The sequence below is a fragment of the Kryptolebias marmoratus genome, linkage group LG18 (assembly GCF_001649575.2).
Source record: "Kryptolebias marmoratus isolate JLee-2015 linkage group LG18, ASM164957v2, whole genome shotgun sequence".
NCBI classification, from domain to species: domain Eukaryota; kingdom Metazoa; phylum Chordata; class Actinopteri; order Cyprinodontiformes; family Rivulidae; genus Kryptolebias; species Kryptolebias marmoratus.
Genome location: NC_051447.1, coordinates 19,534,256 through 19,552,636, shown reverse-complemented (window position 1 = coordinate 19,552,636; position 18,381 = coordinate 19,534,256). Strand labels below are relative to the sequence as shown.

General features: G+C 47.0%; 1 protein-coding gene across 1 annotated transcript in view; it reads left to right on the top strand.

Annotated features, from left to right (window-relative positions):
* Positions 1 to 18,381, top strand: part of LOC108250579 (thyrotropin-releasing hormone-degrading ectoenzyme) — an 83,140-nt gene that overhangs the window by 20,330 nt on the left and 44,429 nt on the right. The window contains exons 5-7 of the mRNA XM_037981382.1: positions 14,967 to 15,080; positions 17,073 to 17,210; positions 17,896 to 17,961. Coding sequence (XP_037837310.1) covers positions 14,967 to 15,080; positions 17,073 to 17,210; positions 17,896 to 17,961 — 318 coding nt within the window. The remainder of the gene's footprint in view (positions 1 to 14,966; positions 15,081 to 17,072; positions 17,211 to 17,895; positions 17,962 to 18,381) is intronic.

Below are 18,381 nucleotides of genomic sequence, written 5' to 3'. Positions count from 1 at the left end.
TTAGAGCTCCAACAGGACCGGGTTTAGAGCTCCAACAGGACCGGGTTTAGAGCTCCTAACAGGACCGAGTTAGAGCTCCAACAGGACCGGGTTTAGAGCTCCAACAGGACCGGGTTTAGAGCTCCAACAGGACCGGGTTTAGAGCTCCTAACGGTTTGTTGGATCTCTTATTATTCCTGCTGGAGACGAACGTTCTGATGTGTTTCTTTTAGAACCACAGAAGAAGAAGAACACCATCTTCACGTCGACAGTTCTCTGAAACAGGTTTGCGTCGGTAAAACTTCTCGCTGCCTGAAGCTGAAATTAACCTCAGCTCCCAGCAAACAGGCGATTATTTCCCATGATTCCCAGAACAGGCGGTGAGCGGCGTTTGGGGAGTTGGAGGAAGGGTTTCGTGTAGCTGGACCTAACAGAGGAGTGGGTGGTGTTGACCAGGTGTCCTTCCTCTGATTGAGGACGAGGAGGTGAGACGTCTCTCCAACCTCCTTGTCCTTTCCAATCAGTGCGGACATCTTGTTTTCCTCTCCGGCGGCGTTTGAAGAGGAGTCTCGGCTGCTTTGATGACTCGTTGAAGAGACTCCCTCTCAGCCCGAGTGGCGTTACCGGAGCGCGCTCGCAGAATCTTAACGAGTCCTGAAGAAGTGGAGCCACAGCTGGAGTGGGCCGGGGGGCAGAGACTCGAGTTCCCATCCTGTCTGTGTCTGAAGAGCTTCTTACTTCAGCCAGAATTATTCCTGTGAATGTCAGGAACCCCCCGGCCAACAGCGGCGAGGTTCTGTTACAGAACCTGACCAGAGATCACAGATCTGTTTAACTGGCCTGGAGGCAGCCGGAACATGGCCGCCCACCTTCTGTTGTGTTTTAGTTTGATCAGAGATCTGCTCCTGTTTTTCATCAAGTCGAAAGTTTGACGGTAATAAAAACACAAACTTTTATACAGGATCGGCCATTTCTATGGATACACCTCAATAAAATGGGACTGGTTGGTGATATTAACTTCCTGGGAGGGGGGAAACTTTTCAAGATGGGTGGTGACCATGGCGGCCATTTTTGATCCAACTTTTGTTTTTCCAATGGGAAGAGGGTCATGTGACACATCAAACTTATTGGGAATTTCACAAGAAAAACAACGGTGTGCTTGGTTTTAATGTAACTTTATTCTTTCATGAGTTATTTACAAGTTTCTCACCGCTTATAAAATGTGTTCAAAGTGCTGGATTGTCAATGCAACCATATAAATGGCCGACCCTGTAGTTTCTCCAAACTGCTCCGTCATCCAGAGCGTTTAGTCCCGAGATGCTGGTTTCCTCCAAGTCTTTGATCAAACAAAAGCCGGATAGTTTGGTCATGATGAACCTAATAATCCAACCGGAACCAGCGGAGCGACGAACACGCCGACCGCTTGGAAGGGTCATGGAACAACTACAACTCATTGGGACGCAAGAGTGTGCACAGCTCCGTGATAACAGAGAATGAAACTGTTTCTGGAGCAGAAGGTCGTATCCTGGGGGATACAACCTAAAACCAAAACGTGATGAACATCCCGATCATCCATCGGTGAGCCGTGGCTCTCAGACGTTGGTCCTCCGACCTTCGTTTGTCACCAGGATAAAAACCCAACCAACCATCCTGTCCTTTCACATACAACCAGATCTTATTGGTCCAGATCCAGAACAAAGATGAAGTCCAGCAGGTGTCTGAGATGATTGCTCTAAAATCTGAAAACAGTCATGAATGGATGAAGAAATAAGCTGGTCATGTTGTTCATCAGATCCTAGTTTAATTGACTGATTAGCGATAAGTTGGGGTTTAAAGTCTCTGTTGGTGTTTTGTGGGTTGGAAGGAAAATGGAAGTCATTAATAAAACAAACGGCTCGTGTTTGGGGGAAAACTGCAAATCCTTCTGACCAGTAATCAAATCATCACATTCAGACATTGATTGGTGACAGCAGAGCAGGGAGAAAACTGGAAAACAAGCAGCCAAACAAAGACGCTGAGCACTCAATGCGAACACTAAACCGCTGATTAGGATGTCGATTAAATGATTTGCAAGAGAAAACAATCCATGGACTTCCTGAAATGGGGTAAAGCTGTTTCTTTTCCAAATTCCTCAGCGCCAAAGAGCAGAGCGGATAATCCCAGCAGCAGAGCAGCATCTGTTAACAGATTATAGATTCAGCCCCGTTTGAAAGCGTTCCTCCATTTATTCACTGTTTCTGGATTTGAGGCGGGAATCTTTGGGCTCGTTTTAGTTTTAGGCTGTGGTTTAATTATAAAACCATTGATGCTTTTTGTTTAACTTTAATGACTCTCGCCTGTTTTACATCAACAAACTAAATTAAATGTTTTTATGCCTCGTAAAGAATAACATGTCAAAACCCCAATTAACCACCGACTGTTAGCACAGATGCTAACTTAACACTGAAAACGTCACAGAAAAGCTAACCCCGTTAGCATCGTGTGAAATTTATCCACAAATCCAACCTGAGGTGGTTTTTACTGTCAGGGACAAACAGGAAGCTACGGGAGCTCTGCTGGAACAAACAGGAAACTCTGATGGGACAAACAGGAAACTCTGATGGGACAAACAGGAAGCTCTGCGGGGACAAACAGGAAGCTCTGCGGGGACAAACAGGAAGCTCTGCGGGGACACAGGAAGCTCTGCGGGGACACACAGGAAGCTCTGCGGGGACACACAGGAAGCTCTGCAGGGACACACAGGAAGCTCTGCAGGGACACACAGGAAGCTCTGCGGGGACACACAGGAAGCTCTGCAGGGACAAACAGGAAGCTCTGCAGGGACACACAGGAAGCTCTGCGGGGACACACAGGAATCTACGGGTTGATTCAGACTTGTCCTCCGTGAACTAAAACCAGACTTTCGTCCCGTTTTCAGGAACCTGTGAGTTAACCAAACGTTTCAGCGCTTCATGAAACATCACACTGGCTTTGTCGGCCATCTTTAGCCTGGATTTCTTCTGGTAATGACTCGTCTCCTCCGGTTTAAAGGTTTGTCCTGCTTCCCCAAACAGATCCTTCTTATTTGTCTCAAACTTCTGCCAGAAGACGCTGCTCAATAAAACCATTTTAATGATCCCTAAAGGTTTGATGACTTTGATCTCGGTCTGCAGCTTGTAAGAAGAATAAAGAGATTTCTGTGGACCTGAGAGGAGACTGCTGCAGCCTTGGCAGAAGTAAACAGTCTGATGTTTCTGAATGTGGAGCAGGTCAGATCAGCAGCGGGAGGCTGGAAACCTGAAAACAAACTGCTGGAAAGGAGCCGCCGGCCTTTTATTACCACTATTTATAGAGGAAATGAAAAGAGAACGCCGTCGTAAAACACGAAGCAAGCGACCGGTCAGCGGCGCTCAGCTGCGCGTGTTTGTGTCCATCCTGTTCCTCCGGCTCAGCTTTGGGTACGAGACGAGCGGAGGACGGATGAACGTTCAGCACCCGGGGGAATGCATGTCGCCCGCCAGCTGCCATGATGGGAGACTCGCAGCTACTCCCACACCCAGCTGTACATCAGGATCTGAAAAACGGAAGGAGTTGAAGCTTGTTTCAGCTAGTCGGCCATCTTGAATCAGTTGTAGACGTTTATCTATCTGTTAATATACACACACACACACACACACACACACACACACACACACACATTAATGCTCCTGTTTCGGCTGTGGTTAAGCTGAGAAACGCCTGTCTGTCACTGGATTGCAACTGTTGCATTTTTATTTGCCTTTTAGCTGACCTTTAGCTGACCTTTAGCTCACATTTAGTTCACCTTTAGCTAACCTTTAGCTCATATTTAGCAGACTTTTAGCTCACCTTTAGCTGACTTTTAGCTCACCTTTAGGCTCATCTGTAGCCCAACTTTTAGCAGACTTTTAGGTCACCTTTAGCTGACTTTTAGCTCACCTTTAGCTCATCTTTAGCCCAACTTTTAGCAGACTTTTAGGTCACCTTTAGCTGACTTTTAGCTCACCTTTAGCTGACCTTTAGCTCACCTTTAGCTAACCTTTAGCTAACTTTTAGCTCACCTTTAGCTGACCTTTAGCTCATATTTAGCAGACTTTTAGCTCACCTTTAGCTGACTTTTAGCCACCTTTAGCTCATCTTTAGCCCAACTTTTAGCTGACTTTTAGCTCATATTTAGCAGACTTTTAGCTAACCTTTAGCTCACCTTTAACTGACCTTTAGCTCACCTTTAGCTCACCTTTAGCTAACCTTTAGCTCCCCTTTTAGCTGACTTTTAGCTCATATTTAGCAGACTTTTAGCTCACCTTTAGCCGCCCTTTGTTTCCTGTTTGGACTCAGTTCCTTTTTTCCACTTTAAGTTAATTTCTTGTTGTTTTATAACATCTGTCCCGTGGTTCAGTAGATATTTTGCTAACACAAACAGAAGCCAAACCGTCGTCCTCTCTGCAGTAAAAAGGAACATTTAGCTGATGAGGGGGAGGAGCTTCCTTCCAGGACGCCACTTCTGTCTCTGCTGAGACGGACGCTCGCTTCGGGCTACTTCCTGTTCGCCGCAGCGAGGCTGTGTTGGACGTCCGAGTTGGACGTCCGTGTTGGACATCTGTGTTGGACATCCGTCTTGGACATCCGTGTTGGACGGCCGTGTTGGACATCTGTGTTGGACATCTGTGTTGGACGTCCGTGTTGGACGGCCGTGTTGGACATCTGTGTTGGACGTCCGAGTTGGACGTCCGTGTTGGACATCTGTGTTGGACATCTGTGTTGGACGGCCGTGTTGGACGGCCGTGTTGGACATCTGTGTTGGACATCTGTGTTGGACATCTGTGTTGGACGTCCGAGTTGGACGTCCGAGTTGGACGTCGGTGTTGGACGTCGGTGTTGGACATCTGTGTTGGACGGCCGTGTTGGACATCTGTGTTGGACGTCCATGTTGGACGTCCATGTTGGACGGCCATGTTGGACGGCCGCGGCGCTCTCCAGCGGATGAACCTTCCTCCGTCGCCTCGTTTGAACCGAGGAGGTTTTCGGCTTTTTATCTTTTCCGGCGTTTTTCTTGAACAGCTTTGTTGGTTTAAAGAAGCGAGGAGAAAAAACTGATGATGTTCGCACTTCATTTATCCCACACACACACACACACACACACACACACACACACACTCGGTTCAAGTAATCAGCTACTTCAGCTGTAAGGAGTTTAACTGGAAAGCAACAATAAACGAAGGAGGCTTCTTTGGGCTCCGTGTCTCTTTCTTCTAAACTCTGGAGACACTGGAGACGTTTTCACCTCCGTCAGGCCGAAGATCTGCGAACGTCTTTCTGATGGCATCTCAGCGTCGTGTTTTTCCCCAAATAGAAATAATAATAAAAAAGGTTCATTACTTATCACACACTAATTTAGAGGAGAAAAAAATGCCTAATTAAATTTTTATGTTCCGTCGGAGAACGTCCAACAACAGGAGAAAAAGACGTTTAATTCCTGCATAAATGTTCTTTGGTGAAACTTTAAATGTCCCTCAGGTTCCAACAGTTTGTGTTTTAACTGAAGAAGAAGCTGAAATCGACAGATAATGGAGACGTTGGTCCATCAACGCGTCCATTTCCTGTCTTTGAACAGGAAGTTTAAAAAAATATGAGTTTTCATGTTTTTCTTTGACTTAAACACCATCTTAAACCGTTTCTCTGGTTTCAAACGTTAACGACTTGTTTTTAGAGTTTCTGTGGGCTGATTGTGGGCGGAGTTACCTCCTTAGAAGGAGGCGGGGCCAGCTGTGGCAGACCGCTGCAGGACGCTGAGGAGGTTCCTGTCGCTGCGTTTATCAGGGAAAATGGAAGCAGAAGAAGAAGCAGGTTTGGTCTGGAGTGATGCTGTCGGGAACTGGAGCCCCCGAGCTTCACGATGATGTCACACAGTCTGGGAGGAGCTTCACCTCCGGACAGCGGGAGGAGGCCGGCGCCGGTCTGACGGTTGGAGGAGGGCGGTGCCGGTCGGATGGTGGGAGGAGGCTGGCGCTGACAGGCAGGAGGCAGCTGGTGGTGGGGGGTTCTGGTCCGACAGAGACAGCGGTAGGAGGAGGCTGGTGGTTCTGGTTGGACCACGGGAGGCAGAGGGTCAACAGGTGGCTGGTGGCCGGGGGTTCTGGTCAGATGGCTGGACAGACAACTTACAGAAAATATAAATAGTCTAGTTTTTCTTTTCCTCTTCGTGTATTCTCAGATAATTGTCGATTTGATCACAGAGTTTTATCTGTTATCAGCTGATCCTGATTCTGTTCCAAACGTTTCAGTAATCCTGGCTGAAAACACGACGTCGCCACAGAAAACTAACGTTTGATGTCATGGAAGCAGCGTGAAACCTTAATCCCACGCTGCAAACAGAAACATTGTCACGGACACCTTTTGTGCTCGTGTGACAGACGTGAGGAGCTGCAGCTGTTAGCGGCTGTTAGCGGCTGCAGAGAGGTCACACATCAGCTGAAATTGACGTTAATTTAAACGGATGTTTGGAAGCAGAGAGGCTGTCACCTCGTCTGTCAGCGTTTCCTTCAGAAACAGGAAACTGATCCAGGATGTTCAGATCAGAGGACCTGGGGCTAACGTTTAGCTGCTGGCTGTTCTTCGGCCCATTTAGTCTCCAGTTTGTCCACTTTAGGCTCAGAGACGTCCTGTTTCAGTTTTTAACAGTTTGGATTTATTAGAATTACACCTTCAGCTCACTTTTAGCTGATCTTTAGCCGACTATTAGCTCACCTTTAGCTGACTTTTAGCTCACCTTTAGCTAATATTTAGCAGACGTTTAGCTCACCTTTAGCTGATATTTAACAGACCTTTAGCTGACTTTTAGCTCACCTTTAGCTGACTTTAAGCAGACTTGTAGCTGATCTTTAGCAGACTTTTAGCTCACCTTTAGCTCACCTTCAGCTGATATTTAGCAGACCTTTAGCTGACTTTTAGCTCACCTTCAGCTCACCTTTAGCTGATCTTTAGCAGACGTTTAGCTCACTTTTAGCTCACCTTTAGCTGCCTTCATGTAGCATGCCTGCATGCTGTGATGTCATTGTGAAGCTCGTTAGCTCGTCCCTGCCTCCCAGCCGTCCTGCAGACCTGATCCTTCCTTCAGATTAAAGATCGCCGTCTTTGAATCGCGGACCTGATGTTATTTACTTGACAGCCAGGAGGACCAGTTCCTGCTTCAGTGTTAAAGGAGTGGCTCGGTTCTGATCCGTTAATTAGAACCGGCTGATGAAGGGGGATTCATCGGTAATTAAGGATCGATCATTTCCTGATGCACCAACGCTTCAGTTCTTACAGGAGCAGGATACTCGCTGCTGCGTCTGTCCGGTAGGAGACAGAATCAGGCTGTTGTTCTGAACGTCTCGTGGACCGGACCGTCCCTGGGACCAGACCGTCCCTGGGAACGGGATGATGGCAGCCGGGAGAGGCTGTCTGCTAATTAAAGCTGAAACAACAAACTCTGGGCCGGGATTCAGGGAAGCAGATTTTCTCTCTTCATCTGTTGATCTCTGCGTCTCACACATGGATTCAACCGTATGAGCACCAGCTGACAGCTTCACCGTGCTGCCAAAAGTATTCGCTCGCCTGCCTTCACGCATGAACTTGAGGGACGTCCTGTCCTTCATCCACAGGGTTTAATCTGACGTTGGCCCACTCTGCTTCTATAGCAGCTTCAGCTCTTCAGGGAAGGTTTTCCACAGGTTGAGGAGAGTTTCTGGGAGTTTTGGACCGTTCTTCCAGATGTTGGACAGAAGTCTCTCAGTCTCTGCTCTCAGGTGGAGGTCAGGGTTCTGTGCAGGCCGGTCAGGTTCGTCCTCATCCTCGTCTTTGTGGACCTTGCTTTGTGCGCTGGTGCTCAGCCATGTTGGAACAGGAAGGGGCTGTCCCCAAACTGTTCCCACAAAGATGGAAGCAGGAAATTGTCCAAAATGTCTCCGTATGCTGAAGCATTAAGAGTTCCTTTCTCTGGAGCCACAAGCCCACACCATGATCCTCCCTCCACCATGCTTTACACTCGGCTCGATGCAATCAGACAGGAACCGTCCTCCTGAAGCGTGATCCGTCCCTCCAGAGGACACGTCTCCACGGCTCTAGAGTCCAGTGGGGCGGTCTTTACTCCACAGCCTCCGACTCTTTGCTCTGTGATGGAAGGCTTGGATCAGCTGTTGCCATGGAAACCCATACCATGAAGCTCTCTCCTCTCTGAAGGCTCAGAACGTCGGTGACCTCTGAGCCACTCTGTGGTTTTATGCTGTCGTTCCCGATCTCTTCCACTTTGTTATAAAACCTCTAACAGCTGATTGTGGAGTATTTAGTAGAGAACAGGTAGCATCCTGTCATTGGATTCACTGAGCTCCTGAGAGCGACCCATTCTTCCACTAATGGCTGTAGAAGCAGCTTGATTTTATCCACCTGTGGCCGTGGAGGTGATTGGAACACCTGAGTTCACTGATTTGGATGGGTGAGTGAATACTTTTGGTAATAAAGTGTGTGTGAGGTGGTTGTGGCCCGGTGTGAGGTCTGACGGTGGTTGTTGATGTCCAACAGGACGACAGAACCATCTGTCAACGGCTCCACAGCCTGCAGGAGACGATTTATGTCCAAAACGTTTACTGAGGACCTTCGTCTTCCTCGCTGTCATGTCAGAAGCTTTTTCTCTTCTTCCTCACAGGAAGTGCAGCAGTGAATCCTTTGATTGATGAACTTTCCGAGCAGCAGAGGAAGAAAAAGAATAAAATCAATATTTGTGGGAATCCTGACTCAGCGTTTTCGGTCAGACATCTTCGGCTCACGTTCAGCTTTTTATTCAAACATTTAACTTTATTTAACATTAAATTCCTCATAGATACAGAAACACGTTCAAACCTTTAATTCCTTCAAAGCGTTTAAAACTCCTTCAGCTGCTGGATCTGTTTTTAGCTTCTTATGCTAATTTAAACATTTAGCTGTGGTTTAGCTCGTTTTAGTTTTTTTTTACAGTTTTGCTGATTTTTGTTTTAAGTTACTAATTTGCCAATTTTACTGTTTAGCTATAAATTTAGCAAGAATTAGCTTTAACTCCTGATTTGCAAATTTTGGTTTTTAGCTGCTTTTCTGCTTATTTTAGCTAAAAGCTACTGTTCCGCTCATTTTAGCTAATAGCTCGTATTTGGCTCATTTAGTCGCCAGTTTTTCTCAGTTTTTGTTCGAGTTTTGAACACATTTATAACATTTCTGCGTAAACCTTTTACAGAAAAAGAGAGGAGCCATCTTTAGCTGTTTTAGCTGTTTTTATCTTGATGCTGTTTTCAGTTTTGTTTTTATCTGTTTTATTTCTTTTAAATCGCTTTATAAATGAAGTTTTATTTTTAAATCTTATCAAACGTGGGGCGGCTGCAGAAATAATGTGCACGGCCAAGAGTACAGTTCTGCTGAAGCTGTTCAGAGAAATAAATTTATTTTTATTTTATTGATTTTTAATAAAAACCTCAGTAGGACTGGAACAGGTCGGGGATCGGACCCTTTAATCTTTAAATATTCTTCAGACTCAGATTCAGCTGCAGGTCTTAAAGTGAATCTCTGTAGAAACAAACCTGCTTTCAGACATTTAATCTAATAATTAACGTAAAGTCAGTTAATTAAAGTAAATATTAGCTCCGAATGATCTCCGGCCTTCTGGTGATTAAAGCAGAAACCGGTTTGACTCTGGTTTGGTTCACATTAATCTGGATAAGAAGCGTCTTTCCAGCAGGCTGGACAGAAATCAGTTCGGTGTCCTCCTCTTCGTCTCAGATCCTCGTCCTCAGGTCCTGCAGCGTCTCTCTGCGGTTCGGCTCCTCGTCTCGCCGCTCAGACTTCGTATTTGAGTCACGGTGGCGCTCGGCTTTCATCTTTGACCCCGGACCTGCAGGCCGCCAGCGGGGATTCAGTTTGTCCAGGAAGTCCATGAAAGTTTTAGAGACTTTGTCTGTGAATGTGTGATGTGATTTCAGCAGCTTGTTAAGCTGCTTCTTATATTTTATATATTTATTATCATCAAAACTTCTTGAGTTTATTGTGGATTTATTTATATTTCTGACTGATTTTAGATCCAAGACTGAAGGAAAAACAAACGAGTCGACTTAAAAAAGATAAAAAATGTTTATTTTATTTACAAAATCTGATGTTCAGTCGAGACTTTAAACAAACATCTGATAAAAATGTTTTTAACAAAGTTTAAAACAAAATTATTTTATTATGTTTATTATAGAAATGAGAGAAAGTTAAATTTGTCCCTGTGACGTCCAGAGACGTGTCCTGGTGTCTCTGTGACGTCCAGAGACATGTCCTGCTGTCGTGGTGTCTCTGTGATGGATCGAGACGTGTCCTGGTGTCTCTGTGATGGACGGAGACGTGTCCTGGTGTCTCTTTCGTGGACGGAGACGTGTCCTGGTGTCTCTGTGATGTAAGGAGACGTGTCCTGGTGTCTCTGTGATGGACGGAGACGTGTCCTGGTGTCTCTTTCGTGGACGGAGACGTGTCCTGGTGTCTCTGTGATGTAAGGAGACGTGTCCTGGTGTCTCTGTGATGGACCGAGACATGTCCTGGTGTCTCTTTCGTGGACCGAGACATATCCTGGTGTCCCTGTGATGGACTGGAGACATATCTTTGTGTCCACCAACCAGCCTTATGAGACCCGGTTCTGACAGAACCGGGTCAAGACGCTGAAATTATTGATTTTTTTTTTAATCTAAAATTAGATTCCAGAACTTTTCAGATGTCTCTTCTTGAGGGACACAAACTCTCAGGAGGAGACAGTTTGGACGAGTTTCAGCAAAGAAGACTCTAAAGAAATGTCCTTTCAGTGGTTTTTATTTGTCTCTTATTGGTCTTCGTCCTCTGAAGTGAATCGTTGAGGGAATTATTAATTTGTTGGTCCGTTGGCGTGGCAACCAGCCGTCCTCGGCTGCAGCTGGCAGCTTTTCTGTTAAACAATCGTTTAAATCGTCTTCCAGGACACAGCTGTGGACGACTCGGCTTGTGACTAATTAAAAGTGTCCCCACATGTCCCTGTTCTGTTTGTCTTCAAGCTCAAAGTCGGGGTTTTTTGTTGTTTCTTCTTCTTCTGGGTCTTTTTTTAATTGACAGAAAGCATCAGAGAGACGCGCAGCTTTGTTGTTCCAAATCAAAGGCTTCCTTTGGTTTGGCGGCCATCTTCACGGAGCTGAACGTTTAACGGCGAGCGTCAAAGGAAGCTGTCTCCGCTGGAAGACACGTCCGCGCTCGTTAACAGCTCTGTGGACGTCCCTGTCTGATTCCTTTCTGTCTTTTAATGATTCGTTTGGACGGTTTTTCATCGTCCAGCTTCAGGTGTTTTTAAGAACCAGTCCAGAAGTCCAAACTCATATCAGGTGAAATGTCCCTCAGCAGGTGTCCTCTGGACCGCCAAGCTTTTTGTCTCCACCAACGAGAGGCGAGTCTGACCAAAAACCAGGACTGGGTTTTTCATCCTCAAACGTTGACTTTTTTAAAAACTGAATCAAACTGAAGACCGTTAAGGAGCTAAATATTAATAAAACATGTTTTTATGGACGATTCGTCCATTCAGAGACCAGATCTGATGTTTGGGATCGTTGTCCTCTAGTCCTCGTCCCTTTGTACCACAGCATGCTGCTGCCACCGCCATGCCTGACAGCTGGTTCAGTTTTCTCAGGTCTGAAAGCCTCACCTGGACTCCTCCTCGTCTTTGTGTCCAAACGGCTCCGTCTTTGTCTCGTCTGACCATCAGACTTTCCTCCAGAGGACATCGGTCCTGTCCACGTGGACAGCTGCAGGTTTCAGTCCAGCTTGGGGGTTCTGTCTTTTGGAGGTGGAGCTTCTTTCTCTGTCCTCTCAGATGTAGGACTGGTTTCCCTGTGGACAGGGAGACAGGTGGACAGGGACACTGGTGGACAGGGAGACTGGTGGACAGGGACACTGGTGGACAGGGACACAGGTGGACAGGGACACAGGTGGACAGAGACACAGGTGCACAGGGACACTGGTGGACAGGGACGCTGATGGACGGGGACACTGGTGGACAGGGACACTGGTGGACGGGGACACTGGTGGACAGGGACACAGGTGGACGGGGACACTGGTGGACAGGGACACTCTGTTGTTTCCTTCCACCTGAGCAGAAACAGACACAGGAAGTGAAAATCGTCTCCGGCTCCTCGGCTGGGACGGGAAGAAGACGATGATCAAAGAGACCCATCTGCTTTGTTCTGGAAGACATCAGGACGGACATGAAGACGGGACGAGTGTTGTGTCCTCCTCCACCTGCTCATCGTGGCCCTGTGGTCAGGAGGCGTGGACGAAGACGACCCTGAAACCATCGTCCTTCGTAGGCCGGAGACATGTTGGACGGTTTCTGCGTCTCATGAACGGTTCCTTCAGACTCTGTCCAAAGGACAGGAAACACAAGGAGCTGAAGCTGGGACTGAGGACGACTCGGGGACACGGAGTCGGAACAGTCGGCACGTTTAAAGTCTTAATTAGTGAGACATTTGGTCTCTGCTCTGGATTTAAAACCTGAAACAACAAAAAACTGATTCGTTAACGAGGAGAAGACGGATGAAGACCTTCAGAAACTTGGAAGAGGTCAGTCGCACGTTTAACGCCGCTGAGTTCTGCTCCGTCCTCTCTCGGTTCTACGACGCTCGTGTCTCCGAGGGACGTCTCCATGTCCCTGACAGGTCAGAGCAGCTTTTTGTGGTCATTTCCTCCAAACAGCCGTCCGTTTCCTTCGTCTCACGGTTTCACCCGGAGGTCCTCTTTGTCTCTTGGTAGAAATGGAAGACAGGGGAGGGGCCTGTAGACCTTAGAGGACAGTTAAGACATGAGCAGCTGTGTTTGTCCAGAGTTGGTGCTCCTCCCCGTGGAAAACACTTGGCCGAGGTGGTTTCTGCCTTTCTCTGAAGGACATCCCACCTGGAGGACACCTCAGGGTCCCCCAGGAGGAGCTGGAGACAGACGGATAAGTGACAGAAAATGGACAGATGTCCAAACGATCAAACTTTAGTTTCTACGGTTTTCTTCAGGGTCTTTTCCTCTTGGGTTTGTCTCTGGGAAGTAATCAGGACGTTCTGGACGTTTGACCCGTCCTGGACCCAAACCCATCGTCTGTCCTCCTGATGTTCGACGTTTGCAGCTTTTCCATCGTTTCCTTCTCAGCTTCTTGTTTGTCGACGCTCGAGTGCAACCATGACAACAGCAGAACCCGAGTCCACTCCACCAGAACCACGGACCCAGCGGAGGCGTTTTTAATGAGGCTGAAAGCCGACAGAGGAGCTGATGAAGACAGCAGAAATACTGAAGTTGTCATTTTTAATTAGCAGAGAGAAACTGCAGAGGATCAGGAAATCTCTCTGGGTGTCAAATGAGTTCTTGGCTGAACAAACGAGGAATCGGACGTAAACGATCCCGTTTACCGGATTCTGTTGGTTGCTCCTTTAACCCCCCCTCACCTGAACAAACTTTTCTTATATTCTGCCTCATAAATCGGAGCCTGCTGCATTATTTATACTCGGAGACGTTAAACTAATTTGGCCCAGTTTACCTTCGACGGTGCCGATAACGAGATAATCGTCTTCAGTGAAACAATGACTCAGCAGAATTACAACCTATTACTCTAATTAATACCAGCACATTTCATTTTTTATCGTGTTTATTTTGGGGGTGTTCCTCGATAAAAGAGAGCTAATTAACCAAAGTCCTCCTCCTCGTTGAGTTGATTAGTGAAAAGGGAACCAGATGAGATTTATTGTTTGAATTATGGAACAAAGGAGGAGAAAACGGCTCAAACAGACGTCGGGGACATTAAACGAGCCGAGCGCCGGGCCGGGTTTGGTTTGGTCCTTCAGGTCCGTTCAGGGACCAGCGGACTCCCTGAGCCCGAGGCGGGGAACGTCTCAGACGCCGTCCTCCATGATGGCTTTAAGGCTGAAGGTTCCAGCCGTCAGATCGATCTTTGTCTCGTTTTCTGCTTCCTGTTTTGTGAACTTTGTTTGGTTTTTAGACCTCAGTGAGTCTCCAAAACGAGGAAAAACTTGATGTTTTTTTAAAGGGAGTAAAAGAAAAAGGACACGGTTCTGGTTGCGTCCTCCATCTGTTGAATCTGTCGTTTCCTGAGGATCAAACCTGAGCGGGCTTTCAGGTGGCCGCCGCTCCTCAGCTGATCCGGTCCAACATGGCTGCTGATTATCCTGAAGGAGCCGAGCGGCGTCTGCAGCAGCAGCTGGCGGCGCTGCCCTCGCCCCCGCCGCGCCACCAACATGACAGCCCGCAGAACGAACGCAGCTCCGGCTCTGATCCGAAACAGGCCTGTTTCTGTTCCTGTTCTGACCCGACCCGCTCAGACAGGAAAACAACTAAAAAACCCGGGCTTTGGAGAATTTGGAGGTGTGTCTTTTAATTTGTTAATTTTGCAGCTTTTCCCCCGGAGCAGCGCGGGGTTCAGAGGCTGTGGGGGGGAGGGGGCGGGGACTCGTGTTTGTTCCCAAACATTTCTATTCAGGCGGCGTTGCCAGGAAACAGACGGGTCCACATGTCTCCCGCCGTCTTTGTTGAGGCCTCGCCGCGTGTTTCTGTGGCTGCTGACAGAACGCCTGAACCAGTTTCAGGAGCAGATGTTTCCCTCTGTGCAGCATCTGTAAACATCTGGACCTGAGCTCCTCCCATTCTGTCTGTGCAACAGTCCTGGATGGGAGCAGATCCTTTCCAGAGGCACTAATGCACCCCCATACCATCAGAGAGGCCGTCTGACCTCAGAACAGTTCTCCTCTTTGGTCCAGAGGAGACACATCTGGCTTCCTCTCTGCCTGATAGAGCTTTAATCACGTCGAGTTCAGACAAACAGATGGATCTGCAGCAGTGGGGGGGGGACTGATTTCAGTTTTAATGAATGTTCTGTTGATAATTAACCACAGGAAATAAATTCAAACTAACGAATAGTTTCTTCTTCTGTGGTTTGATTTCAGTGGTTCGGGGATCTGGTGACTCCTGTCTGGTGGGAGGACGTCTGGCTGAAGGAAGGTTTCGCCCATTTCTTCGAGTACGTCGGCACAGACTTCCTTTTCCCCAAGTGGAACATGGTGAGTTCAAAATCCTCTGTTTTTACCAGAGGAGGAGGAGAACCGTCGCTCTCCGGTTCCTCCTGCTCCTGAAGGAGCTTCTCTCAGGGGCAGCAGATAACATTCAGGCTGTAGGTTTTATTTTGGGTCCAAACCGCGGCTGAGTTGGAAATGAATTTCTCCTGAAACGTGTCGGAAACTCGCCGCTCTCCTCCGAAGGACGACCTCGCTGCAAACTTTAAATTACAGCAAACTCTCTGCTTTTGTTTCTGCTGCAGTCTGGAGTTATTTACTCACCTTATCTCGAGGCGGCACACACAGCCGGGTTCTGCCGTTCCAACGCTTTAATGGGAACACGTGTCTCCAGGAACGAGATAAAAGGATTTCTGTTCTAAATGTCTTCATTTAGTCCGGATTCAGTGAAAAATCCAAGCAGGAGGAAGTATTAAAGCTCCTGTCAACAAATGTTCAGAAATTTAAACCTTTTTATTTCACCGAAGATGGAATAAAGACACAAAAAAACTGAGTAAAAAGAAAAAAACAATTTTAATTGTTTAAATATATTTTTCTGTGGGTTAGCGGGACGTTTAGTTAAAAAAATAATTTTTTTATTAAAAAAATTTATTTTTTGTTTCACGTCTAAATTTAACGATGAAGATTCGAGAAAAACTGAAGTTTGATACGAAGAATCTGAAAAGTTTTATTTCTAATTTATCAGAAACCAGAAGTTTGTGGGGAGGTTTTAGGAGGAGGAGGAGGAGATGAAGAGGGGGGGGAGGAGAAGGAGATGATGAAGAGAAGAGGAGGAGGAGGAGGGGAGGAGATGATGAAGAGAGTGAGGGGGGGAGGAGATGAAGAGGGAAGGAGGAGTAGGTGAAGAGGTGACGATGAGGAGGAGGAGATGAAGATGAGGTGACGAGGAGGAGGAGATGAAGAGGAGGAGGATGAGGAGCGGGTTTGTTGGGACACCTTTGGAGACGAGTCGATGTTCTGAAGTTCAGCAGCTGCTCCTGAAGGCAACATCTGTTTGTTTGAGTCCATCTGCTTCATCAGATGGCCCCGTCCTCCTCCTCCTCCTCCAGGTGATTTAAGCAGCCCAGTAATTAGACCTGATGTCTCATTTGGTCTCATTTAGTTTTTATTTTTCAGGAATGTGCCGTTTAACTAATTAACTGATCGAGTAATTTGTGCTGAAATCTGTTTAGTTTTGTTTGTTGGAGAAACAAACTCGGCGATAATCTGACTTCAGGCAGTCGTTACACGAATCCTTTCAGGACAAAATAAATCTGTTAAAACAAGAAGGAAGACAAAGACCTTCGTTTGGATGAGGGATCTGGATAATTCCTGGATTTCACCGCTCTGAACACCACGGATGTCTGTGGGAGCTGTTTCCAGTTTTTATGATCCAGGCGCACATTCAGATGTTTAATGATGACAGAAAACAAAGACTAACGGGACGGACCAGGCTAAAAAATGAACACAAACCAGAAAATAGTCTGATCCCATGAAACAAACATGGTTGAATTTCTTTAATAAAACATCTAAACAAACCTGGATCCAGGTTAATCACTTTAATTAGACAGGACCGCTTTGGACCAGGAGTTAGTCACATCCCGTCTTTGGTCACTTAAACAGGTGTATTAGTTCTTTGTGGTAATTAACATCTAAAGCTTAACGAGATGGAATTCAATTAAAAACCAAATCTCAGGTGTAATCCAGAAATTAGACTGAGCCGTCCTCCCCGGATTTAGCCTGATCCCGAGGTTGATTTAAACGGGTCCCGTTTAACAATCTGAGGAGGAAGGAGGCGAAATGAAACAAAGATGGCGGATGCAGAAACCTAAACTCTGAAAGGATGAAGCTCAAAGATAAATTTGACTAATTAGAAAATTAAATCTTTAATTTGTTTAGATTTAACTTCGTCTTTTGGTTCGTTGACCCCGGGGGGTTCGGTGACCCCGTCCGGCCTCCACTGACCTCCCGTCCAACCTGCGTCTCTGTCCGTGTCCTCAGGAGAAGCAGCGGTTCCTGACGGATGTCCTCCACGAAGTGATGCTGCTGGACGGGCTGAGCTCCTCCCATCCCATCTCCCAGGAGGTGGAGCGGGCCACCGACATCGACCGGGTCTTCGACTGGATCGCCTACAAGAAGGTGAGCTTCTGTCGGTGAACAGTTAATGTCTTACCTGCTGCAGACTGGGAAGCTAACGAGCTAACGGCTAGTCTGAACGGAACCAATGAGTTAATGAAAACAGGAAATGAAGCAGTTATTTCCGTGGATTAAATGTTGGCGGCGACTCTCAGGTGTCCAGGACACGAAGCCAGAATAATTAAACGAAACATCTGGACTTGTGTTCGGTGGTTGAAGACGTTTCTTAGTTCAGAACGGGAGAGTAAGGGTTCTGGAACATGTGACCAGTTAATGACCCTCAGCAGGGCAGGGAAGGAGATTATTCTGCCTGTGAGGTCTGAACTGAAAAAGCTCCACACACGGGAGGAGAAACTTTTTTATTTATTTATAAAGAGTTTATTTGGGTAAAGTCATGTTTTTTCACTCAGTAAATATTTATGAAACTCTAACTAACGTTCAGTCAACCCAATTCAAGATGGCCGCCACAGATATTTGGCAAAGATGGCTCCGTTTCACAGCGATTGATGTGGTAGTAGCTGAGAGTCACTCGGACTAGCCGTTAGCTCGTCAGCAGGTCAGATACTAACTGTTCATAATCTCACCGCAGACCCCCACTGTGTGATTCAAGCGTACCGTTCAGTTTGAGCTGGCTGAGGGCGCCATGTTTGCTGATGTCACATCCTGTGTTTCTCTGTGCGGCCTGCAGGGGGCGGCGCTGATCCGAATGCTGGCGAACGTGATGGGACAGCCGCTGTTCCAGAAAGGACTCAATGTAAGTCTGTCGACACAGGTGGACCTGGAGACCGGGTCCTGGTCCTGGTTCAGGTCCTGGTCATGTTTCAGGTCTAGGTTCAGGTCTAAGTTTAGGTCCTGGTCCGGGTTCAGGTGTACCTCTGACCTCAGATGGTTTTAGATGTAAACAAACCACCTTCAGCTGCTGTAAGAGAACTCAACACGTCTTTTCTTTTTATTTTTTATTAATAAATCCTCAAACTACGGTGGCCCTGAAGTCCAAAACCACTAAACTCAACAACATTAACCTGCAGGAGGAGGCAGGTTCCCATGGGAACCCTGAGACGTCAATGATTGGACGGAGAGCAGAAAACAGACTGCTCATCCATCCACTCATCCATCCATCCATCCGTCCATCATCCATCCATCCATCCATCCATCCATCCACTCATCCATCCAT